This window comes from Octopus sinensis, linkage group LG14 (assembly GCF_006345805.1).
Source record: "Octopus sinensis linkage group LG14, ASM634580v1, whole genome shotgun sequence".
Taxonomy (NCBI): Eukaryota; Metazoa; Mollusca; class Cephalopoda; order Octopoda; family Octopodidae; genus Octopus; species Octopus sinensis.
Window position 1 is genome coordinate 29,778,330 of NC_043010.1, and position 27,223 is coordinate 29,805,552.

The following is a 27,223-nucleotide window of genomic DNA, read 5'->3' on the forward strand; positions in this document are numbered from 1 at the left end:
ATATTAGATAATGTAGTCTTATCTATAAATCCTAGCCTAAAATATGGGATGGTCATAGCTGGAATGCTTTGATCTTAGGTTTGTTGGATCAGAGCTGATTTGGGGGTTAAACAACAACATAAATCAATGAGAGAAATCTCTATGTGGTCGCTTGGTCTGCTCTGAAAGGAACAAAACATTGGACATTATAGCCATAAATGTCAAGGTTGTCATAACTACAATGCCTTTGCCCTGTGGTTAAACATAATCCACACTGCTACAATTTCATGGAACTGACTAAAGTTATATCAAATATAGAGGAGGTCCTTTTTAATGGGTAGATGCCTTTCCTAGCAGCACTCATTCTCAATTGAATATTTAATGGTAGGTTGACATGTAGGAAGTCTTCATTTGCCTTATAACTCTTACAATGGTTAGAGCTAGGTTTGAAATCCTGACCTTGCCTTTACCTCACTGCCACTGTAATTTTGAAATTCCATACACCCATAAATAGTGTATTAATATTTATAGCCAGTTTAACACTGAGAGCTGGCAGAATCGTTAGCATGTCAGGCAAAATGCCACTTAGCATCTTGCCCATCTGTATGTTTTGAGTTCAAATTCCATTGAGGTCAGCTTTGCCTTTTGTCCTTTCAGGGTCAATAAAATAAGAACCAGTTGAGCACTGGAGTCAATGTTATCAGTTTACTCCCTCCCCTGAAATTGCTGACTTTGTGCCAAAATTCGAAACCAATATTTATAGCTAATTATATATGGCACTGAATTGAAATCATACTAAGGCCAACTTTGTTTTTTATTTTCATGTGAAAAATAAAGCACCGGTCATGTATTCAGTCAATCTAACCAACTACATCCTTACCTCATATTTGATGTGTGCCTATGTGAAAAATCAATTATATATATACATCCCCACACACATACTGGTAAAACTGTTCTTCACAGATATTAATGTTCGTCTGTGTTAGCATATATTAGATTAAATGTTGATATAAAGTGTTCATTTGATTCTATTGAACGTTGTTTCTTTCCCAATTTTCCTGTCTTATTTGTTATTGCTTGGGACACAACACAATGCGTCTGTAACAAAGTTTGAGTTCAGTCTCCTAATGTAATAATAATAATATCACCATCAGCAGTTACAACAAATTTTACTCTATAAATCTCACCTTCAGCCTTTATCCATTGTTTTTCCTGTTACCCAGCATGAGGTGAATACCTGTTACTGCAGAGGTCCACATTGACACCAGCATGAAGACTTATAATTCTCAATTAGAAAGATTTTTTTTTTTTTTAGCATTCTGTTCTAGTTTTATCCTCCTTCCAACTCAAATAATAACTTATAGTTAATCCTACTACACATCTTTCTCTCCAGTTATAAACAAGAGAGGTGCTTGCAGAGAGCATTTTGGTAAACTTTGCCTTTTTTTCCTTTCAGGATTAATAAAATATGTACCAATTGATTTATTTCAGCTTGCAAGTCCATTTAATGCAGGTGACACCTTGATGTTCACTATCTTTTCTGTTATTAAATTGTATGTATAACACTCATTTAGTCCCTACTGATTATCACTTGTACTCATCATTATATCTGCTTTACAAGCAATGCCCCTACCCCCAATTCATTTTCACCTGTTGTCCACTACTATCAGCTGCGGTAGTCTTTGTATTTACTCACTAATAGTTTCTGTATTTTGCATATGGCTCTGAATAGTTGCTGACCTGTTGCTGCAGCAGTAGTGCTGATCCTACTGGTCACTGATGTTGCGGTCATCTCTGCATCTGCTTAAGTATCAGCAGTAAGTGGAAGATCTTCATCAGCTGATCATTAACTTTAATGATCTCTGTCAGTGCTGTCCACCAGTGGTTTCTGATGACAAACCAAGGGATCTTTAATTTTGTTATTCGAACTGCAAGAAATAGAAGCTAAATATCCCTCGAATCACATTATTGTCTTAATAAGATGAAAGGACTTGTTGGATAGTGTCATCTCTGATACATTCTCTGGAATAAAGATGAGGTGGTCATAGCTTGAACACTTTTGGGCCATAGGTCAGTCTGGTCAGTTAGAAATGACCTTGGCTAAAATAGCAGCAACCTCTGCTGATCATGTAACTGTTGCCTTAAACAAATTTTTTCAAATACAAGCATGATATTTATGTTACAGTTTTTTTTTTTTTTAGTTATAGCTTGGAGGTTAGTGAAGTGGCAGAGATGATAGAATGTTGAAGTGAATAATTTGCAGTATTTAGTTCACTCATGCTTTCTATATAATTAGTTCAAACCTCGTTGCCTTTCATTCCTCCAGGGTTATACTGGGCTCAATACACCTTGCCCCCACCCCACCCCGATAAATTTGTGAAGCCATCCTTAATGTTAAAAATCGTTATTCTTTTTCTTCTCGGAAATCTGACATACTCTTCACATCTCCAATGTGCCTCATTTCCCCTCATCCCTGCAACCTTACAGTCAAGTCCATTGCATGTTATTGGCCAATATGGAGAGACAGCGAGAGAAATCGGGTATGCATATACACTTGTGTTTAAAAACTGGTTTTCTGATCACTTCCTGCCATAATTTACTATCCAAATCTGAACATGACCATCACCATTAATCACTCTCTGGGGTGACTTCACTACTACTATTACTGCTACTTTTATTATTACTATCCCACCACCACTACCAACACCATTATTTCTACCATCTTCACTTACTTTTTCTAACAGCACTAGTATTGCTATTTGCACTGTTTCTAAGCAATAACCATCACCACCAATATTGCCTACACTATGCTATATACTCATTTATTCTGTTGCTAGGTAACTAACCACCACTATCACACTACAACCATTGTTCACCTTAAACCCTCCACTAAACATTACATACCAATATTATATCTCTATATATTTATGATTGCTGAATTGTAGAAGATTTAGTAGTTTATTTTTTATTATTTTTTTTGCCCAGAAATAATGTTTTTCAAATTTTTTTTCTTTTTCATTTTTTGTTTTTTTTTAGCCCCATCCTCAATAAAATGGTTATTTACCTCTTCATTCTTTTCATTAATATCACTGAGGTTTCTTTCTAATTACACCTCAAATCACATCTGCTGAAATGAATTTTTACATTTTTTTCCCTTTTTTTAATAAAACACATTGTCCTTAACTAAAAAAACAAAAAAAACTCCTGTAATTTTTAAAAAAAATATTACATGTATTGATATTGTTATTGTTGTTTAACCCTTCAACATTCAAAAAGGCTGTATCTGACCTAAATATTCTACCATTTTTGTGTTAAAACTGGCCAGATTTATCCTACAATGTCATTCTTAAAATAAGCAATCACGCCATGAAAATCTTTTTGCCACAAGATAATGTATGATTAATTAAAAATAATGTGAATAAATAAACATTACCTTTGAGAGAGTAATCTGAATGCTGAAGGGATAACCATTGTGTTTAAAGGAGACTAGGTTGAAAAATACCCAGGACTTTGTTCAGCTTGAAAACTAAAGAACAATCAGTACTAACATACTTGATGTAATGAGTTAACTTTCAATTAAGTAAAATTACTAATTTTGTAGAAGCTGGCAAACTGGCAAAATTGTTAAGCATTTTGGACAAAATGCTTAGTGGCATTTCCTCCAGCTTTACACTCTGAATTCAAATCCTGTTGAAGTCAATTTTGTCTTTCATCACAAGTAAAATAAAGTACCAGTTAAGTACTAGGGTCAATGTATCAACTACCTTGCCCCTCTTTTCAAAGTTGCTGGCCTTGAGCCCTGCTGATGTCTCTTTCAGAGGAAATGGTGTGATTTTGTTTACTTATATGCCATGGCTCAGTGGTTGGAGCGTCGAGCTTACGGTCGTGAGATTGTAAGCTCAATTTCCAGACCGGGCTGCGTGTTGTGTTCTTGAGCAAGACACCTTATTTCATGTTGCTCCAGTTAACTCAGCTGTAGAAATGATTTGCGACATCACAAGTGCCAAGCTGTATTGGCCTTGGCCTTTCCCTTGGATAACATCAGTGGTGGGGAGGGGAGACTGGTATGGATGGGCGACTGCTGGCCTTTCACAAACAACCTTGCCTGGACTTGTGCCTCGGACGGTAACATTCTGGGTGCAATCCCATGGTCATTCATGATCGAAGGGGGTCTCCTATATGCCATGGAAACCAGGTGACTGGCCTTATAAATCCTATGGCTAAGGAAAAGAATTTTAAAAATTCCCTTTATCATTAATTCAGGTAAGGGAGTTAATTGTGAAATTTGAATTCTTGACAGTATGGTGAAACAACTCTTAAGTATGTTTCAGTTTTATTACACCTTTTTAGTGGAATATTACCAATACCAGTCAAAGATAATTTGAGAAATTTGTTTTACTAGTTTCATTCATTGGACTGTAGCCATACAGTGGTACCACTTCAAGGATTTTATTTGATCATATCAAATGCAGCTATTTCATTGACTCACTAAATTATGTACTTGACATAAAAAAGACAACTCGCAACATCCACATCATCAAAATCTTGGAGATATGAAATAATGCATGATTAATTCCAAACATAGTGAATAAATAAGCATTACATTTGACAAAATAATCTGAATGCTAAGGGGCTCAAGCAGTAAACTTAATCATAGTTGCAGACAAGAAATGGAAATTTAATTTTCATGCTCACAGAAGAAAATGTGGTCTTTCTTAGCAGGCAAGAGGGACAACTTCAAGTATATTTCAACTTTTCTAGACCTCATTAGCTTGCTTGATCATAGGTTTTTACATACAGAAAAACAGTTAAGCACAATTTTGGTATGTTAACCAAAATTGTTCTTAACTGGTAGACTTAATTCATTACCCAGTTTAACACCATCATTTAATCCCTTACTTGTACTTGTAATGGCGTTCACCCAGGGCGGGTTGAGCCGGCTTCTTCTCTCATAGAAGAAGTTTCGTAGGAATATTGAATTCACAAGCGGTCCCCGACATCCCGCATGCATATCCCGAGTGACGGGACGCCCTGTTTGCCGCAGTCTCCACAGACGCAGAGACAGAACAACCTCGAAGCCGCCGGTTGCCGATCAGACACCTCTTGGAATTTTCACCAGAGCCCTGTTGGCCAGGCTGCAGCCCTAATGCCGCTCAGTGCCAGACCAATCTGCCTTGGGTGGCCCTACCAGGAAATGAAGTTGCCGACAGCATAGCTCTGACAGTGCCCGTTTACACCACCCTACCGCTTTGAGGAGGGGTTGGACTTGGGTAACTTTAACAGAGTTCATTCTATTGCAGACATTTGTGCCAGGTCTCCAGTTTGCGGATGACTGCCTCCTTTCCTCCCTCTCATCAGTCATGGAGGCTGTAAAATGTCAGGAGTACTGCTCTTCTATTCTAATTAAAAGGATAAAAACAAAATAGTAATTTGCATTATTATAAAATGTGAGCTAAGGGAAATAACTCGTTGATCAATGTTATGGATTTAGTTGAGGTGGTGGTGAATAATGTATGCCAACAAATTCTCTTCTTGGAGAAAGAAATCGGAAACAGCAGCTTATCAAAGAAAAGAGAGATAATGACAACAAATAAGTGTAAAAATTAAATTTTTCTATAAAATAATTAATTTCTTGAAATTTTGTCCCCTTTGTGAAACAGACAATTACCACAAGGGCTGTTTTTCATTCTCCAACTAAAAGGCAAATTTCAGCTCACAAAGATGCAGGCATAGCTGTGTGATTAAGAAGTTTGCTTCCCAACCACAAGGTTTCAGGTTCTGTCCCAGTATATGGCACTTTTGGGATGTCTTCTATTATCGCCCCAAGCCAATCAATACTTTGTGAGTAAATTAGGGAAAACGTAAACTGAAAAAACTCATTGTGCATATATATATATAAATATATATATTGGTAAAAACGGTAAGATAACAAAAGAAAGAAAGAGACCTCAATATTATGTAAATAGAGGAATTTATCTGTAAAATAATATCCAAAACTCAGAGTTTTATCTTGGCTACTGAATAATTGTCACATATTATTTTACAGATATATATATATATATATATATATATATATTATTATTATTATGATTATGCATGTGTTTGTGTTTCCTTGTTTTGATGTTGCATGATTGTTGTAAATGAATTCCATTTCTTTCTAATATTGTGAAAACCTCTCTAGCCATGAGGAATCAATACCTTGCTTGGAAAAAGGTAAGGATTGGCAAGAAGAAGGGCATCTGGTTGTACAAAATCTGCTTTAATAAACTCTGACTCATACAAGTATGTGAAAGTGGATATTCAATAACTTCTTCGTGTGCACCATTCAGTGGTTGTATTGCCATTAATCTGGATAATCTAACTTAAGTATGCCGTTGACCTGCTCGAGTTACTTCTTATAGCTTATCTTCTGTTAATTTTACACACATGTATGTGTGGCTTTGACATGCATCTGCAAGGCTCCCATCTAAATTTCACTTACAAGGTGTTTTTTCAGTCAGAAGTTACAGTAGAAAACACTTGCCTAAGATACTGGAGTGGGTAAAAACAAACCTGTAAAAAGCAGAGGTAGAGATGGGTTATAGGTGGCAACAAAAGTGGTTCAGAGAAAGATTACTAGCTGGCAGCATAGCATGGTGATGTTAGAGAGTATAGGATAGGGAGATGACAGTGGTCTAATGTAAACTTTATAATTAGGTATACTGAAGGCCACGTGAGTAGAGTGATGAAGGTTTGATCAACACAGGTGACATGAAGATGAGAGATGGGGGGCCTATGAGTGATAAGGAATGGGGCACACCTGTTTTTGATATTTGTTTCACTCTACTTCCATAAGTGGATGCCATCTCCAGACATGCATGTTGTCACTCAAAATAGTTCTTTATGGCATGATATGCAGTATCTTGAGACCATTCTTTGTCACTACATTCCACGTCTTCCTTGGTCTCCTTCCACTGATTCCATTCACTTTGAGCATAGAGCCCTGCTGTACTACAGTTGTCATCCTTAATACACATCATATTGCCACACAAGCACGGTCTTCTCTTTTGCATACTGTGTCTGATTCCTTGAACATGTTTTTCTTTTGACACATTTGTACTCTGTGGTTTATGCACACTGATATTACACATCTAGTAGAGCATTCTCACTTCATATGTATTAGGTTAGGGTTAGGGATGAAACAAATATGAGAGTTGAGCTGTAATCTGTAGATGTGAGAGAGAAGACATCTGTGCTAAAAGGTGAACTGATAGAGAATGATAGATAAGCAACAGGCTTTGATTTGTGTGACCTAGAATAAAGCGAGTTGGGGTGGGTCCGGTAGATAATGAAAAATAAGGGCATTGTACAGCCTAATTTTATTCTGCTTGTTCCAGATCATGTTTTTTATAATCTTTCAAATGTTGAAGATGTTAATGAAATTGATGTAGAAATATGTACTCACATAAGTAAAGCTTTTGATATGATAGATACCAATACCAAGTTAATAAGAAAGAGAAGAGTGAAACAGTTTGGCTGTTCAATAACTTTATAGTGCTGGCATTCTGCCAAGATTTCCCAAACTCTTTACCCTTTAGCATTTAAATTGGCAATATCAGACCCAAATAGTTGATCTGTATTATGTTCAAACAGCCCAGATCTATCCTCTCATACCACTTCTACAATTCCATTCCAAAAATAAACAATTACATCATTGGAATTTCAAAACTATGAGATAATGTATAATTAATTCAAAACAATGTAAATAAGCATTACATATGACAGAGTAATCTGAATGCAGTAGGGTTAAGCAAATAATAGATGACATCAAATCAGGAAGAGGTCAGCTTTTTTAGTTACTATTAGCAACAGTGGAGGGCAGAGCTTCAATTAAAGAGAGATTAAGTTTATCACCTACCTGACAAGTTTTGAATTCAGAATGAAGAAAAATAAACTAATATCAGATATATTGCTGCAGATATGACTGTGTGGTAAAGAATCTTTGTAAATATGTAATTTCAGATTCAGTCCCACTGCATGGTACCTTGGGCAAGTTTCTTCTACAAAAGTCCTGGACCAACCAATGCCTTGTGAATGAATTTAGTAGATGGAAACTGTATGGAGGCCTGTTGTGTTTTTATGTCTTTGTGTCTGTGTTTATCACTCCCACACACTACTGCTTGACAATTTGTGTTGGTTTGTAACTTAGTAACTTGGCAAAAAAGACTGACAAAATAAGTACCAGACATTAAAAATTAGTACTGGGGGTGATTTGTTTGAGTAAACTCTTCAAAGCAGTGCCCCATCATGGCCATAGGCCAATGACTGAAACAAGTAATAGATAAAAGGGATACATTTCACATTTCCTATTTGGAGGAGGGGGTGGAATATTCTTCAGTTTTTCTTAGCAAGAAAGGGTGAGTTGTGGCCTTCATACCAATAACTATGTATAACATATTCCTGAATATATTTTGATTTAATAAATATTTTGAAACTAAAAAATTTTGTGAGAAAATTATACTGCAGCCCAATTTAGCTGTGGGGTATCAGTTTGTTAGAAATAGTAGTCAAATTCTCTTCAAGATCCTATGCATTTAAACTGGACTGAATATTCTACATAATTTATGTTTGAACTGGTCAGATCCAGCCTCTCACACCTATTCTACAATGTGATTCTGAAAATAAACAATCACATCAAAATCTTAAAGCTGAAAGATAATGCAAAAGAATGCTAATAAATATGCATTACATTTAACAGAGTAATCTGAATGCTGAAGGGTTAAAGAGAGATGTCTTTGATCATATCTGCCACAGTCAGAGCTAAATAACCAGCACCAACATTAGATATTTGTATTCTGAGTTCAAATTCCACTGTGACTGGTAGATTTAACTTGTCACCCAACTTAACACCCCACTTGACAACTTGGATGCCTTTAGCAGAATCTAGTCTGTTGCAAGCATATAGGTCAGGTCTATGGTTTGACTCTTTATTTAAACCTACCATATCAGGCCAAAGTATTCTACCCGTTTTATGTTCGAACTGGGCAGAGCTGGCCTCTCACACCTATCCTACAGTGTCACTCAAAATAAATAAATCACATCGCCAAAATCTTGAAGCTCTGCAGATAATGTATGATTTATTCTAAACAATGTGAATCAATAAGCATCACATTTGACAGAATAATCTGAATGCTAAAGGGTTAGGCATGCCTTCCTCCCTTTCTCCAACTAGTCTTAGAGACCCTCTAAAGTGTCAAGGGTACTGCCTTCCCTCCTGACTAAAAGACAAAAATATACCATGTCCTAGAAAATATGACCTGCTTGACTCACAAACACTAATCAATGCTTCATTGTAGATCTGTTGTTTCCTTTTTCTATTGACACTTGTTGAGTGTAGTGACAGACTTACCGTGAATCTTGTTGATTAGAGGGTTTGTTGGGTGACATTGTTCCATTATTATGGCTTCCAGAACTAATAAGAACTGGTCCGGGAAGTGGGTGGTGGGGAGGCAGTCTCTGCACCAGGCAGGAATTTTGTGGTTGTTGAGATTTAACTCCCATTTGAAATTTGTGTTTTTTTTTTTTTAGCAGAGTAAAACATAATTCAAGCATTCAAGCCAGGTCACTTAACCCCTACCACTTGCAGTCTTGGAATCCTTGAAAAGGGGTTGTGGATATTGCCTTTCCACTTCTGAGTCCGCTATTAGAAAGAAAAAAAGGAAAACAAAAAACTAAATGTCCCCTAAATTGATTTTGTGTATGTCATCGTCATCATCACCATCAAGGTCATCACCACCATCATCATCATCACATCCTCTTCCTCCTCCTCCTATTCCTTGTCATCATAATTGTTACCACCATCATCATCATCATTGTCATCCTCATTGCTCTAATATTCAATATCCCATACTGGTATTGATCAGGCCAGTCTACAGTAACAATTTGTCACCATTTATCTCATTACTGAGAGTCAACATCCCGAATTCTTTCAGTGTCTTGTCTGAAAGGCAGTGAGGAAGCCTCTACATGGTTGTTCAATTTGCTAAGCATAGCAGCCAAATATCTCTGAAATCACAATAGGCTATTTTCTTTTTTTGTTTTTCTAAGAAAAGTACATACTAGACAATGAGATATAGAAAAACACCAGATGTGACATAGATTGACCACCTTTGATCAGTCTAGTCTGCTGAAACCCAGCTGACCTAGGGTTAAACAACAAGTGTAGAAAAGTCATTAGTTTTTTTATCCTGTTAAAAAGAAATCAATATATAGGTGCAGGCATGGTTGTGTGGTCGAGAAGCTTGCCTTGCAACTACATGGTTTCAGGTTCAGTCCCACTGTGTGGCACCTTGGGTGAGTTTTCTACTGAAACTTTGGAGTGATCAGTGCCTTGTGAGTGAATCAGGTAGATGAAAACTGTGGAAGCCTGTCTGTGTGTGTGTGTTTATGTTTATCTCCCACCATCACTTGGCAACCAGTGTTGGTTTGCTTATATTCTTATAACTTAGTGGTTTGGCAAAAAGGAACAATAGAATAAGTATTAGATTTAATAATAAGTAATGGCATCAATATGTTTGACTAAACCCTTCAAATCAGTTCCCTGCTTGGCTGCAGACCAATAACTGAAACAAGTAAAAGATACATGAAAGATATGAGTTGTACTTTCGTTTTTTAGTCATAAATCCACTTTATTCAAGTAGACCTATGATCAAAGGCATCCTAGCCTTAACCACCTGATTGTTTAGCCACAGCCCATCTTCTAGGAGGCTGAGCAACACATAAACATTTACCTGGTCATTCTGTCTGCTCACTATTCTCTGATCATTTTATCTGTTGCTCTGCAGATTCTTCAACACAGCAACTCTGTTACAATGTCTAAATCAAAAACATGTTTAAAATATCATACACCAGGTGTCACATTATGGCGAGCTGGCAGAAACGTTAGCACACCGGGCGAAATGCGTAGCCGTATTTCGTCTGCCGTTACGTTCTGAGTTCAAATTCCGTCAAGGTCGACTTTGCCTTTCATCCTTTCGGGGTCAATAAATTAAGTACCAGTTAATCACTGGGGTCGATGTAATTGACTTAATCCGTTTGTCGGTCCTTGTTTGTCCCCTCTGTGTTTAGCCCCTTGTGGGTAGTAAAGAAATAGATGTCACATTACTGTTGTGAGTGGAGAGTTTTCAACTAGTGTCACATCTAACATGCAGTGATCCATATACAGAAAGGTTACATCAGCTGTTGGTTAATGAGTTCTTAGAAACCAGTGAGGAAGCCTCTAAGTGGTTGCTTGATATATTAGAAAAAATAATCAAATCCCTCTCAAAACTCCACATTTACCATCCTGCCATAAAAACGAAAATCAGAGCCATTACATGCAAATGAGTATGATTTAGCATTATATACCATACTGAGGCAGCAAGCTCAGCTGGAAAAAATGAGCAGTACTTGTAATTCAAAGGTCCAGCTTTGTTACATTGTGTCACACTGAATCTTCCTGAGAACTATGTTAAGGGTGTGCATGTCTGTGGAGTGCTCAGCCACTTGCATGTTAATTTCACAAGCAGGTTTTTCCATTGACTAGATCAATTGGAACCATCATCATCATAACTGATGGAATACAAAAAAAAGACAGCAGGAAGCTGGTAGAATCATTACCATGCTGGATAGAACACTTAGCATCATTTCTTCAGGCTTTCATGCTGGGTTCAAATGCCACTGAGGTAAACTTTGCTTTTCATCCTTTCAGGATCAATAAAATAAAGTACTTGCAATTAGAAAGAATTATTACAGGTAAAGAACTAGCAGAATCTTTAGCTCACCAGGTAAAATGCTTAAGCAACATTTCATCCATCTTTACGTTATGAGTTCAAAACCTGCCAAGGTTAACTTTGCCTTTTATCCTTTCAGGTTGATGAAATATGTATGAGGTAAGCACTGCGGTCAATGTAATCAACTAGCAACCTCCAGCCCTAGCCTCAACATTTCAGGCCAATAGTAAACAGGAGTATTATATACCATGCTTTTGCTAATTGTTCTGTGTAAGTAAATGTCCTATTTTTGACACACACTGAAACATCCAGGATGTGCCATCTGGAAGAAGATAGGGCTGCACCAGTACTGTGTTGGTACTCATCTTCAGTTAAGTGCCTTGCTCAAGGAGACAGTACACAACTAGGTCCAGGAATTGAGCCCACAACCTTATGAATGTGAGCCTAACATTGTGACCACTAGGCCACATGCCTAGTGCATTGTACTGGAATAACTATTAATGCGGTAAAAAGGTCATGAATGGAATATTTTGATTAGAATGTACTAAAAATAACAACAGCAAAAATGGCAACAATAATCTATGGTTAAGAACTGAAAGCAGAGTAACTTTAACACAAAACACAGTTATGATAAATGAAACAAGTTTTATTTTTCAACTGTAGTCAGATACAGTAGTAAAAGGGGTTAAAACAACAGGGGGTGGGGTGATTGGGCAGGGGTAGGGTTGGAGTGAGAAATAAATATATTTTTTATAAATATTGTTTTTTTTTGCTTTGTTCTTTTTCTTAAATTTTCGTTAACAAACTTTTGATCCCTGCTCTCAACATTTGAGAAGGAATCAGTGGAACAAACACAACAAAAACAACCAGTCTAAAAGATTAAAATTTTGACCATATTTGGTAAATGAAACAACAATAACAGCAACAACAACAGCAACAACAGATGTGAACACCAGAAAACATGGTATTTCAACATCTGGAATAAACAACCGACACCAGAAATTACAACATAAACCAATGATTCAGTGTATGGTGCCACCAAAAAAAAAAAATAAATAAATAAATAAAAGACCACCCTTCTTTTAATGCCCCTCTTGGGGGTAAGGGAGCATTTTATAAAGTCTTGTTTGCTTCGGCAATGTTCTTCGTAGCAACAGGCTGTGTTGGGCCAATCTGGGTGTTTATTGGGTACATGTGGGTGGCTGCCATTTGAATAGCTGGGAAAATCTGTGAAGTTGATGGAGACATTTGAATAGTGGGGAATATTTGAGTGATGGGAACACTGGTGATATGATGAAGTTGTTGGTGGCCTGACGCTGCTAACTCTTCAGTGTCTGCAGTTTCAGATGTCAACGCAGGACCTGGTTGCTGCAAACATGGTGTCAAGTGCTGAGAAATGTTGTTGGCAGTGGTAGTGGTGGTGGTGGTGGTAGGGGTAGTAGTGGTGATGTTTGGGTCAAAGCTCTCCGAACAAGAAATGTCGGTAGCATTATTGTTGTTACTGTTATTATCAGCTGCTTCTTCATTTGCAATTCTGTTGACATTTTCATCATTATTATGTATTTGATCAGTAGAGTCATTCAGATGGTGTTGTAGAAGTTCTTGTGATCCACAACCGACAGAGGAACCTTGATAACCATCCTTGTTATGTAATGGGACACAGCTGAATTTTCTTTCCCCTTTATTTGGCCGATTGTGTCGAATGAGATGATCATTTCGGGAAAAAGCATAATCACATATGGTGCACCTATATGGCCGCTCTCCAGAATGTATTCGATGATGCACTTTGAGATAAGAACGTCGAGAGAATGCCTTGTTGCACACCTTGCATGAATAGAGTTTCAACCCTTTGTGTGTGATGATGTGTCGTTTCAGATTGTCCTGACGGGAGAAAGACTTGCCACACAGATGACATCTATAAGGTAACACCGCTGCGTGGATACGCTTGTGGATGTTCACATGGGATGTCTGTGAAAAAGCTTTCCAGCAAATATCACAGTTGAAAGGATTGCTGCCAGCCCGCTGTGCAGATCCCTGGCATGACTGAATACTCCGATGAGCTTTGCTATTGCTAGTTACATGCTGGTGTTCTTGTGAAGAGAACTGTCCCATTTCACAGCCCATACTACAGTTGTAAGAGTCTTCTGGACAGGCCTCTTTACAACTTGAGCAATCATTCACTGGGCACCTACAGGCAACAGCATTTGACTGAAAATGATTGTTGTGATTATTGTTGCAGCTATCCATGCATTGGCCGTTTGAAGCACTCTGTCCTGACAATTGTTGATTGGCATGTGTATTGAGACAGCTTTTGCTGTTTGTAACAAATTGTTGGTTAGCATGATGAGTCCGTATGTGTCGGACAAGGTGGTCACTCCGGCTAAAGGCATAGCCACAAATGTTACATTTGAATGGACGTTCTCCACTGTGCGTTCGCCGGTGAACTTTTAGATAGGAACTTTGGGCGAAAGACTTGCTGCATATATCACAGTGATACAGCTTTTCACCTTGGTGAATGCGACGGTGGCGTTCTAAGTTGTCATAACGACTGAACACTTTGCCACATAAATCACAGCTAGAAGGCTTCTGCCTGCTAGAAGAAACATTTGTCACAGTAGGTGTTTGTGCAATAAGGGTGTTTCCTGTTAGAGCTAAATTGGCATTTTGGTTAACATTTTTAGCCAAGGTTTGCAAATCTGTACTTATTTCACTAGAACCTACAACATCCACCATTTTATAATAATTTATATTTTCGGCAACAATTGCAGCTTTTTTAACAAAAAAATTAAATAATTCTCTGCCCTATTTTTTCTAATTTTATGTGACATTCAGAATCTAACTATTCCTCTCAGGTAATTCCATGACCTCAAATGTCCAGAAAAGTCTTTAGAGTTTTACTTAAGACAAGTTAGTTCATGAACATAACAATTTGTTTAGTAGATATAACATTCCAGCATACTATATCAATGATGCCAACAGATTTCCAATTCATAAATAAATACATTATTATTTATGTTATTTTTAACAAAGACAGATGCTAAAACTAAATTTTTTTCTTCTTTTTCTTTTTTGATTTAGAATTAGCATAGCAAAACAAAGACTAATTGAATTCTGACATATAGCCCAAATACCTTGTATAGAGGTATCAGGAGAAATAACAATTACATGCTTTTTGAAGGATATTTTAAAATAACCCTTCTACCTCATTTAAAAGGAACAAGATGAAAACAATGATATGTAATAAATACAGTTGTCATGGCAGTTTCAGTAACTCTTCTATTTTATCTTCAAATGTGATTAAACAGCAAATTATTTGGAAGTTGGTAAAATTATAAGAGATTCAGTTGGTAGAAATAAATATTTTCTTGAGGTAAGAAATGGTGGGTGAGATAGACAGGAAGTTGGAGGAATATGGCAGTGATAGAGACAGCTGTCAAGTCTGTAAGTCTGATATTCCAATGAGATGTTTCTGAAAGGAAATTTTTAGAAAAAATATAAAATCAGTTAATGTAAATAATCATTAAAAGCAAATAATTATTTGAAAATAACTACTTGTCAATAATTTAAAGTACTAACTACTCATTATGCACTTATTTATTGTATTTTAGGGAAACCCATGCTAGCATGGAAAGCGGACGCTAAATGATGATGATGATGAGGAGGAGGAGGAGGAGGAGGAGGAGGAGCAAAGTTTATAAATATCAACTTGTTAACAACAAACTCCACACATTCAACATATCAGAAGAAAGTATTTAATGGGTTTCAATATTCATTGGATCCAATCTGGAATAATCAGGAATTAGTTTCATGCCTTTAGTCTTTAATATTACAAATTCTTCCAAGAACCATTCCATCTAGAATACTTTTTCTCCAAAAAGGGTCATCATCATCATAATCATCATCATCATCATTATTTTGTAGGCTCATTGCATTGTTTCATACTAGAGCCTCTTTTTGAAGCCTGACAAAGTTCTAAGATTACATGCTTGTTGAGGTCTTTCCCAGACATTCTTTTACTCATACAGACACAGATACACACACACACACATCACAGGAGTGACTGTGTGGTAGGAAATTTGCTACCCCATCACATGGTTTTGAGTTCAGTCCCACTGCATGGCATTTTGAGAAAACGTCTTCTAATATAGCTTTAGGCTGACCAGAACCTTGTGAGAGGAATTGTTAAACAGAAAATAAAAGAAGTCCGTCGTGCGCGCGTGTGTGTGTCTGTGTTTATCCATCCCCTTGACACGGCTTGATAGCTGGCGTGTTTACATCCCCACAACTTAGCAGTTTCACAAAAGAGACTGATAGAATAAGTACCAGGCTTATAAAAAAAATGTACTGGGGTCAAATCATTCGACTAAAATTCCTGACAGTGGTTCCTCAGCATGGCCAGAGGCTAATGACTGAAACAAATAGCGGAAATAAAGAAAGGATGGTAGGAAGGAAAGAAGGTAGGAAGATAGATAGATAGATAGATAGATAGATAGATAGATAGATAGATAGATAGATAGATAGATAGATAGATAGATAGATAGATAGATAGATAGATAGATAGATAGATAGATAGATAGACAGACAGATAGATAGATAGACAGATAGATACTGATATACAGAGACAGGTGCAGATATAGTTGTGTGGTTAAGAAATTTACTTTGCAACCAGATGGTTTTGGAGCTTGATCCCAGTGCACAGTACCTTGGTTAAGTCTATTCTACTAGAGTTCTACTCTGATCAATGCTTTGTAAGGAAATTTGATAGCCAAAACCTGCAGGAAGCCAACTGCGTAAGCTCGCAAGGAATGAAGCTAGTATGCTCCGATGGATATGTAATGTCAGTGTGCATACTCAACAGAGTGTTAGTACCTTGAGAGAAAAGCTGGACCTAAGAAGCATCAGATGTGGTGTGCAAGAGAGACGACTGCACTGGTATGGCCATGTGGTGAGAATGGATGTGAATAGCTGTGTGAAAAAGTGCCACACCCTAGTGGTTGAGGGTACCTGTGGAAGAGGTAGACCCAGGAAGACTTGGGATGAGGTGGTGAAGCATGACCTTCGAACATTGGGCCTCACCGAGGCAATGACTAGTGATCAGGACCTTTGGAAATATGCTGTGCTTGAAAAGACTCGGCAAGCTCAAGTGAGACCATAACCTTGTGGCCTATGCCAGGGGTGTAACCAGCCCACTTATGCATACCTTTCCTTCATTGGACACTAAACTCTACTTGCGAAGACCTTGTCAAGGCAAGTGAAATCGAAATCGAAATCAAATTCGATGACTGGCACCCATGCCAGTGGAGGACTAAGAGTACCATACAAGCGTGATTGTTGCCAGAGCAACAAGCTGGCCTCCTTGCCGGTGGCACGTAAAAAACACCATTCGAGTGTGATCGTTACCTGCGTCACCTTACTGGCACTTGTGCTGGTAGCATGTGAAAAAACTTTTGAGTGAGATCGTTGCCAGTGCTGCTGGACTGGCCCCTGTGCAGGTGGCACACAAAAAGCACCATTTGAGTGTGGCCGTTGCCAGTACCGCATGACTGGCCCTCGTGCCGGTGGCACATAAAAGCACCCACTACACTCTCAGGCAGTAACCTGAATAATAATAATAATAATAATAATAATAATAATAATAATAATAATAATAATTTTTTAATTTAATTATTTATTTATTTTTTAAAATTTTATTTTTATGTATTAGACATTCACTAGTACAACACCAAAAAAAAACGGAACCCCCACCCCAAATATATGGCACAGAACTTCCAACCTGTTGTCTTTTGAGGTCTCTGGGTGAGACTTGGAGCCAACTTGTACAGACATAAAGCAAAAGTCAAACATAGAATAATAGTAATAATAACAACATCAAAAAATAGGAATGAGAACCCAGGTTCGAAATTTCCCTAAGACACCTGATGAAGGCTGGAGGATATATCAGCCAAAACATTGTGTTAACAACAAACAAGATGAGAACAAATATCTGTCAAATGTAAATAATTCCTCATCTCTTAAATATAGAAATGTATTAATAAGTACCATGCTTAAACAAATAAAAATGAGTACTAGGGTTGATTCCTTCAACTAAAAATTCTTCAATACAGTGCTCCAGCATGGCTGCAGTCTACTGACTGATGCAAGTAAAAGATAAAGGATAAAATAGAGGTGACCAGCATGGAATATCACCTTTCACGTGTATTCATACACACACACACACGTCACTATCATTACCATTGTTCAGTGTCCACTTTTCTGTGCTTGCATGAGTCAGATGGAATTTTGTTGAGGCACATTTTCAAAAGCTGGATGCCCTTCTTGTCTCCAACTCTCACCTGTTTCCAAGCTAGGTAATATTTCCCAAGAAAAACTAACAACATCACTTGTATGATGTTGATACTCATACATACGTGTGTGTGTATGTGTGTACCTTTATCTTGATATCATGTTATGATAATCAATGAGTATCAACATCATACAAGTGATGTTGTTAGTTTTTAGGCGTCTGAGAAAAACATGTCTGGGGAAATGTTACTGAACTGCTAAATTATGGGGATGTAACCACAACATCAGTTGTCAAGCAATGGGGGTGGGGTGGGGGACCTCAGAACTGGTAACCATGTGGTTGGGAAGCAAACTTCTTATCACACAGCCACTTGGGTGAAACAGTGTTGATGTTGACATTCCATGTTAACATTATGAGTCTGGACTTTTAAAGACCAGCAGAATACAAAAGGCCCTTACTTGAAAAACAAGTTAGTGAAAAGAAGAGCATTATCATCATCACCATCGTCATCATCATATAATGTCTGCCTCCCATATTGGCATGTGCTGAACAATTTGACAGGAGCTTGCGAGTCAGAAGATAGCACCATGCTCTACTGTCTGCTTTGACACAGTTTCTACAGCTGGATGCTCTTCCTAATGTCAGACACTTTGCAGAATGTACTGGGTACCTTTTATGTGGTACAAGCACCAGCATTAAGGTTACTAATTAATTTTCAAGACAAGACCTCTCCTCAACTGAGGGGCAATTAGTATTGAGGGTGCTGGTAGGTTTGTGCCAGGTGATGAGAAGTTACAGTATGAATAGAGAGACAAAAATAGTTGTCTGGCAGTTAGCAAGAGAGAGATGGTGAAAATGTAAAAGGGCATAAAATCCTGCCTCAAATAATTCTCCATCTAACCCATGCCAGCATGGAATAAATGAGTGTTAAACAAAGATATTCTACATCTTCTGCCCATGAATCACTAAAAGCAAATATTAAGTCATACAGCAATTTCAACCAATTTAAGATTTCTCTTCACTCATTTGTGGTAGGAAGCTTTGCTTCCCAACCACATGGTTTGTGGTTCAGTCCAGCTGTGTGGCACCTTGGGCAAGTGTCTTCTACTATAGCCTCAGGCCGACCAAAGCCTTCTGAGTGGATTTGGTAGATGCAAACTGAGAGAAGCCCATTGTATAAATGTATACATACTTATGTGTGTGTATCTTTGTGTCTGTGTTTGTCCCCACCCACTTACTGCTTTACAACAGGTGCATGTGGTGTTTATGTACCCATAACTTCATACTTCAGCAAAAGAGGCTGTATAGGTGTAGGAGTGGCTGTATGGTAAGTATCTTGCTTACGAACCACATGGTTCCAAGTTCAGTCCCACTGTGTGGCACCTTGGGCAAGTGTCTTCTATTATAGCCTTGGGCCGACCAAAGCCTTGTGAGTGGATTTGGTAGACGGAAACTGAAAGAAGCTCATCGTATATATGTATATATATGTATGTGTGTGTATATGTGTGTCAGTGTTTGTCCCCCCAACATCGCTTGACAACCGATGCTAGTGTGTTTACGTCCCCGTAACTTAGCAGTTTGACAAAAGGGACCAATAGAATAAGTACTAGGCTTACAAAGAATAAGTTCTAGGGTTGATTTGCTCGACTAAAGGCGGTGCTCCAGCATGGCCACAGTCACATGACTGAAACAAGTAAAAGAGACTGATAGAATAAGGACCAGGCTTTAAAAAAATAAGTACTGGGGTCAATACATTCAACTAAAAACTCTTCAAGGCAATGCCCCAGCATGGTCACAGTCTAGTGACTGAAACAAGTAAAAATTAAAGAAAGGGCCTTGCTGGAGTGTAATCTTTAAATGACGTTGTATTAGAAGTGAGATGTTATGTTCTTAAGGAAAAGTGAGAACATACTGTCACTGGTCTGAATGGGAGATAAGCCTCAAGAGAACTGAGTTTCAAACCTAGATTCGTTTTCTTATCACAGTTTTCCCAACCTATTCTGCTAATATTTTCACAATTTTTTTTAAAATCTTTTATCATTTATTTGTGTCAGTTATTGGACTGTGGCCAAGCTGGGGCACTGCCTTCCAGCGTTTTAGTTACATTTTTGAAGCGTGGTCATTATTCTATCATCCACTTTTGCTGAACCACTAAGTTATGGAGATGTAAAGAAACCAACACTGGCTGTCAGTGCATACACACACACACACACACACAATGGTTTTCTTTCAGTTTCCATCTACCGAATTCACTTACAAGGCTTTGGTTGGGTCAGGGCTATATCTTTTATCTTTTACTTGTTTCGGTCATCAGACTGGGGCACCACCTTGAAGAATTTCAGTTAATAAACCGATCCCAGTTCTTATTTTTATTTTAAGCCTGGTTCTTTTTGCTGAATGGCTAAGTTATGGGGACATAAACACACCAACACCAGTTGTCAAGAGGGACAAACACAGATGCAAAGACACACATACACACAGGCACACACACACACACATACATAAATATACGATAGGCCTCTTTCAGTTTCCATTTACTAAATCCACTCACAAGGATTTTGGTTAGCCCAAGGCTATAATAGTGGGACTAAATCTGGAATCATATGGTTAAGAAGGAAACTTCTTATCACAGCTACACCTATGCCTATAAGATGCTTAGAAGAAGATACTTGTCCAAGGTGCCATGCAGTGGGACTGAACCCAGAACCATGTGGTTGGGAAGCAAGTTTCTCAATATTCAGATTAGTTTTTCCCCAAACAGCTGACTATTTAATTACTTAAAAAGTGGAACCTAATATACTTAATGTGGTGAGCCAAGACATTTTAATTAATTAGATAATTAAAATTAAACTCATCACAAAGAGGGAAAGCACTATCTTAATGATTAACCTTGATCAAGAAAGACAAAAGTAAAACCCCGGGAATTAATTTAATTACAAATACAATAAAGTGGGAGTGTGAGTCTAATCTTTGAGACTTGAATGACAATTCTGGACATGTTTTGGTCTTAAACCTCATCAGTAAATAGTCTAAAACCATTACTGCCAGATTTTTGAATGATCAAAGAGAATATATAACTCTAGTGAATGAACAGAGTGGTGCTATAAAGTAAAAGAATGACTGTTGAGTGGTGGATGCCCAGGTTTGCCTGTTGTATGAAAAACTCAGCAAAGTGTGTGTTAACAAAATTAATGTAATGAGAGAAGACATTTCAAGTGATTAAAATTACTAGCTTTCATTGTTTTTATTTCTTAAAAAGACACAAGTGTTTTACAGCAATATTCCACATTACAATGGGTGAGACGCATTCCATAAGTAAAGACGTGGTTGTGTGAATACAGAGCTCCTCTTATAATCACATGGTCACAGGTTCTATCTCACTACAAGGTACTTTGGGCCAGTGTCTTCTGCTAATGCCTCAAGCTGACTAATATCTTGTAAGTAGAATAAGAAAAGCGGGGACTGTATGGAAGCCCATTATGTGTGAATGTGTGTGGTAAAGACCCCCTTCGGTCATGAATGACCATGAAATTGCATCTAGAAAGTTCTCCTCCAAGGCACAAGTCCGGGCAAGGTTGTTTATGAAAGACCAGCAGTCATCCATATATATCAGTCTTCCTTCTCCATACCACTAACGTTGTCCTAGGGAAAGGCAAAGGCCAATTCAGCTGAGCACCAGTGATGTTGCAACCTATTTCTACAACTGAGTGAACTGGAGCAATGTTAAATAAAGTGTCTTGCTCATGAACATAACACACAGCTCGGTCTGAAATTGAACTCACAATCTCACAATTGTAAGCCTGACACTCAAACTACTGAATCATGTGCCTTTAGATGTAGTATTTTCTTTTATTGAAGAAAACAGAAGGGTATAATCTGAGGAAGATTTGGTTCTATTTATATTACACCTAGTCACCATTTAGTGGCTTCCTTATTCACTAGAGCAGAGCAATGTGAATAACCTAGGAGCACAGCATAATAGCTGGGGGAAACTTCTACATGGTCACTTGATCTGTTAAAAATAGTAGACTACTCTCCCACAAATTGCAATATACAGTTTTGAATAAAGACAAAACTTGGATAGTATAATTGCTGATATATTCCCTAAAATGATAGGATGGTTATGACTGGAACATCTTGTCCTGAGACTTATAAATACAAGATGGTAGTGAAGTGGCAGAAATGTTGGAGCATCGGACAAAGATGTTTCTGAGTTCAAGTCACACCAAATTCAGCTTTATTTTTTCATACTTTCAGGACTGATAAAATCAAGCACCAATCCAGTCCAAGATTGGGGGAATTGTTCCAGCTCTTCACATTCTGAGTTCTTTGCAATTGATAAACAACATTGATGTCAGCTGTGTCAGACCTTGCCTTTTCTTTGAGCAACAGGAGTACCATAGAAAGATGAGACTTACTGCGTAGCAATACAAGAACAACAAACAAACCTTTTCCAGGGCCTATGTTCTGAAGAAGAATTTTCCAGGTGCAGGGTTGGGGACAATACTGCCCAATAGAAACCTTGAAACGAACTGCACAGTGACTGCAGCAGGGTTTAAACTTTTGGAAAACAACTTGGGTCTGGCTACGGTTCCGGCTTAGAGGCGTTCAGCCGTTATCGCTCAGAGGCAGCCTGGCACCACCGCTCTATCGAGCAAGTGCGCAAACCATTGCTCTGATCCCATGGTTCCTCTTGTACTGGACGGGGTAGCCGTAGCCGAGTTGACATTGCCGACGCCCGCCTAAGGTTGGCCGAAGAAGCGTCAGCGGCAGCAGCAGTCAATTATCAAGTAATTTAAACTCTCAGAGAAAAAAAAATTAGTACTAAAAATATTGGAAATGTGTTTTATCTTTTACTTGTTTCAGTCATTGGACTGCAGCCATGCTGGGTACTGCATTGAAGGGTTTAGTCAAACAAATCAATCTCAGTCCTTATTTTATAGTCTCTTTTGCTGCACTGTTAGGTTATAGGGACATAAACTAAACACAGACACACACACATACAATGGGCTTCCATACAGTTTCTGTCGACTAAATTCACTCACACTCGGCTCAGGGCTAAAGTAGAAGAAACTTGGGATCTTTTCGGTTTGAACGGCAGTTTTTTCTACATGTGTCATGAAATTGTCACCCATAATTATGACCCTAGTATCGATCTATTGCATTTCAATCTGTTTTAGGGTTAGGGGCGAGGGTAAGGGTATCTTTTTTGCTTCAGAAATGTAAATAAACCCAATCTGTTTCTTAAACGAGGGACATATTCATACGGCACAGAATGTTTTCACCTCAATAGACGTCATTGATTGGTTGAAATTGCAAAAAAAAAACAACAAATATCTTACAAACTATAAAATTTTCTCAATAAATCCAAGAGAAAAAGATGTTTTATAAATACATTCTACCAGTATACGAAGTTTAAAAGTGTTTAGTTACGTGGAAATTATTTTAAAAAACTGCCGGTCAAACCGAAAAGATCCGAAACTTGCTTAAGGTGCTGCACAGTGGGACTGAACTTAATTCACCTTAATTACACATTTACTTTTAATTTTTTATTTCAACATTTCCAAACAGGAATATACTATTCATTACAGAAATATTATTTGTAAACAGTAGTCGAGTGGATATGAAGTTTGCTTCTCAAACATGTTGTTGTGGGTTCAATCACACTGTGTTGCTCCTTTGTCAAGTATCTTCTACTGTGCCTTTGTGTTAAACAAAACATTGTGTTAGATATTTGATAGATAAAAATTTGCATGGGAGCCCACCGATGAAAATCATTTCTGAACGTAGAGTGCGTTGGGAGAAGATTTAATCCAGTGACTAGCTTAACATCACCACCTGACACTCAATGTTGAGGTGACAGTGTCAAATCGGATCTGTTAAAAAGAGAACGAGCGAACAGAATTTGGTTCCAGTTCATCCAGAAAAGCAGTAATTGTAAATAAGAACTGACTGGAGCCTTGAAGATCCATCCAACCCATGTAAACATGGTGAAGAAGATGTAAAAATTGTGTGTGTGTGTGCGTAATGTATATATATTATGTATTTCAGGCCCTAAAGTATTTCGGATACTAAATCGAAAGGAAAGTACGCCTTCGAATAATTAAGAAATGCTTTATTTAATTATTAAAAAAGATTTTTTCACTTTTTAATATCAAGAAAAAATTTCATTTTCAAAAATATTATGGTTTTGAAGTTAAGAATTTGTAAAAATATATGAGCAACGGAGAAAAAATGTTTCGTAATCATTTTGAAGTGTGATTGTTTTGCTGCGCTGCTTGTTTACGTTTAGTTTTTAAAAGCTGCAGGACTCTGCGCGGATTATGTATGTGCGTGGGTGTACACATACACACACACACACACACACACACACGTACGCAGTATGTGTGTGTGTGTGTGTGTGAGAGAGAGAGACTATATATTAATTATATAGATGTATGCATGAAAAATTTAACATAAATGAATAAATAAAAAAGTTGGTAATGCTACTAATTACTTATTACTCCACAAGCTTCTTGCTTAATGTATTTAGTTAAAGACAGAAAAATAGAAAGTTATGCAATGAACACACACCACTGCGAATGGCAAAGGTTGAGCAGTGGTTGACTATTTCACTGCTAACCAGGGAGTTTGCGATAATGTTTGGGGAAAATGTGGAGAGATTTTATATCATACTGACATTGTTTTGACCCAGGGCAGCTTGATCGAAAGCATTCTCCAGTTGCGATCATCTCCTCTAGTTTTGTTTTTGTTTTGTTCTAAGCACAATATATCTAAGAATATGTAAGCCAACGTTTTTACCTACTTTTTTTTTTTTTTTTTTTGAAGTGTGATACGAAGGGATTTGTCTGTTGTTTTTAGTAAGACAAGCGAACCCGTAGTCTCTCCGTTATTGACGCCAGTGAGAAAGATTCAGGGAAGTGAGAAACGAATAACGAATGACCGATACCAATAACAAAATAATTGCTTCTAATCGAAACTGAAAGATTACAAACTGTTATCATCATCATTTGTTTTCCCATTTCAATATTCTTGTTATTTGGTTAAGACATTTCCATTTCGATCGTTTGCACAACTGATTTTACTTGTTTATATACACATATACATACGTACATACATACATACACACACGCACGCACACACACACACAATAACACTAAATAGAAACCAAAATACACGACAAATCAGGAATGACAGCAAATTAAATTGGCATCAAAAGGGATAGCGGTAATCGGTGAATCTATTAGATAGTATTTAAGGAACTGTACCTTGATGTTTCGAGTAGTTTGGATTGTGTTTTGCGAAAGTCTGCTGAAGAAGTCGATCATTGTCGACAGCCAGACACCAAAACGGTGTAAGATAGAATAAGTGTCTTCTATAAAAGATTTTTTTCCAGAGAAATATACAACTATTATTTAATAAAAATATCATATATGAGCAAAAAATGACAGTTCTGTTAATCATATTGTTCTTAAGATGAGTTTTTCTGATAGTTTTAAGATTTTGATTATACGTGTGTTCGCAAATCGATTTCCCCCTCCTACTATGCAGTGCCGTCTTAATGTAGGGCACGCAGAGCTTTTACCCGAGGGACCAACAGTCTGGAAGTCTAATGCTAGTTTATGTGAGTGGCTTACTAGCAATAAATACATTCTATATGCCCCTTTTACTTCAGGATGAGGGTGATGCAGATGTTAAGACTGCGCTGTCATTATGTTCAAATTGTTGAATCAGTATTCTTCCATTCATAATTTTTGTTTGTTTGTTTAACCTCCAGATTCATTCAGATCGAGAACTATCATTAAATAATGTCTCGTCATTTTAAGGTAATCCAAAACTACGTTATCGAATGAGAAATTTCATGTACGATATTAGAATATGATTTGCGTGTTTGGCTGCTGTTTCCAACAGACCGAACGATTATACAGGTCTTCTCGACGTTAGGTTGTTTTATTTCGTATATTATCGATCCAGTTGTTGTTTGGCCTCGGGTCAACCCTCACGAGCAGGCCTATAATCAAAGACATTTCGATCAGGACCACTCCATCTTGCTTTTAGCAGGGGTGTCTATTGGATTACATTATTTAACGTGTTCATTTCCATTATTTTCCTTCTTATTTTTATTGTTTTTCAAAGAGTAGGTTGTAATGTCAGTGATCTGGCCGCAAATTTTAGCTAGTCTATCGACCACATAGAGACTCTATCGTTGTCTTGCTTCTTCCGTTCTTTGTAGTCTACGTGGTAAACATTAACTACTTTATATTTAATAATACACATAATCATTTCCATTTATATTAAAAGATATACTACTTTGTTGAAACTGCATCAATATTCACTTGCCTACTAAGCTGTTCTTTAGACTGGGTCTGCTCTGATGGCGGAGGCCAAAAATCATTCCATCCATGACATTCCAGGCAAGCAGAATGCCTCGAAGAGACTACATTATCAAATAGGATCTTCGTTTTTACGAAGATATGGTGTGATTTGAAGGAGATCTATTTGTTATTTGAATGCAAGAAGTGTGGTTAGAAAGTTCGCTTCGCGACTACGTGGCTTCGAATCCCGTCCAACTGCATAGTACATTGGACAGCAGAGAATCTATCGTAGTTTCGGGTGAACTAAAAGATGGTCTTCTGGGTGAAAATGGGTGGACGGAAACTATGTTAAAGTCCATCAAAAGAGCCATTCCTGTCCTTGAGTGGTAAACTTAATCCGTCGCACGGTGCCTTCAGCGTAGTATACACTGTTCCAGCTCGGCCTGAGGACAACTTCCTCCCTTCTCTTCAGTCTCAGAGATCCCTGCAAAGAATCATGAATGCTACCCTACATCCCCTTACTGTGTCATTTACAAAAACGTTGAGTGATGGTCTATAAAATCTACACACACATCTACACAATTTTAAAAAATTTTATAGGTGGGTTATGAAGAAAAATAAAAAAAGAACTGAAAAGTTCCTCTGGTATTATATTGATGTTTTGCTTGAGGTGTTGGCAGATATTCATACACACGTGTACTTCTGTATATTAGCTGTTAAAACACACATGCATGTGGTGTTGTATATTACATGTTCACACACATGTGGGATTGTATATTTGATATTTACAGAAACATATGTACATGCATGTGATATTGCATATTACTCTATTATTTACACACATGTAGTGTTGTATATTAGGTATTTATATTCACAAACATACACAAATTTTATAT

At 37.5% G+C, this 27,223-nt stretch overlaps 1 protein-coding gene across 1 annotated transcript in view; it reads right to left on the minus strand.

Moving 5' to 3' along the window:
* Positions 1–12,357: 12,357 nt before the first annotated feature.
* The window catches only part of LOC115219303 (zinc finger protein 808-like), a 45,271-nt gene continuing 30,405 nt past the window's right edge, over positions 12,358–27,223 (minus strand). The window contains exon 4 of the mRNA XM_029789465.2: positions 12,358–14,531. Within this exon, the coding sequence (XP_029645325.1) occupies positions 12,843–14,531 (1,689 nt within the window). The 3' untranslated portion in view covers positions 12,358–12,842. The remainder of the gene's footprint in view (positions 14,532–27,223) is intronic.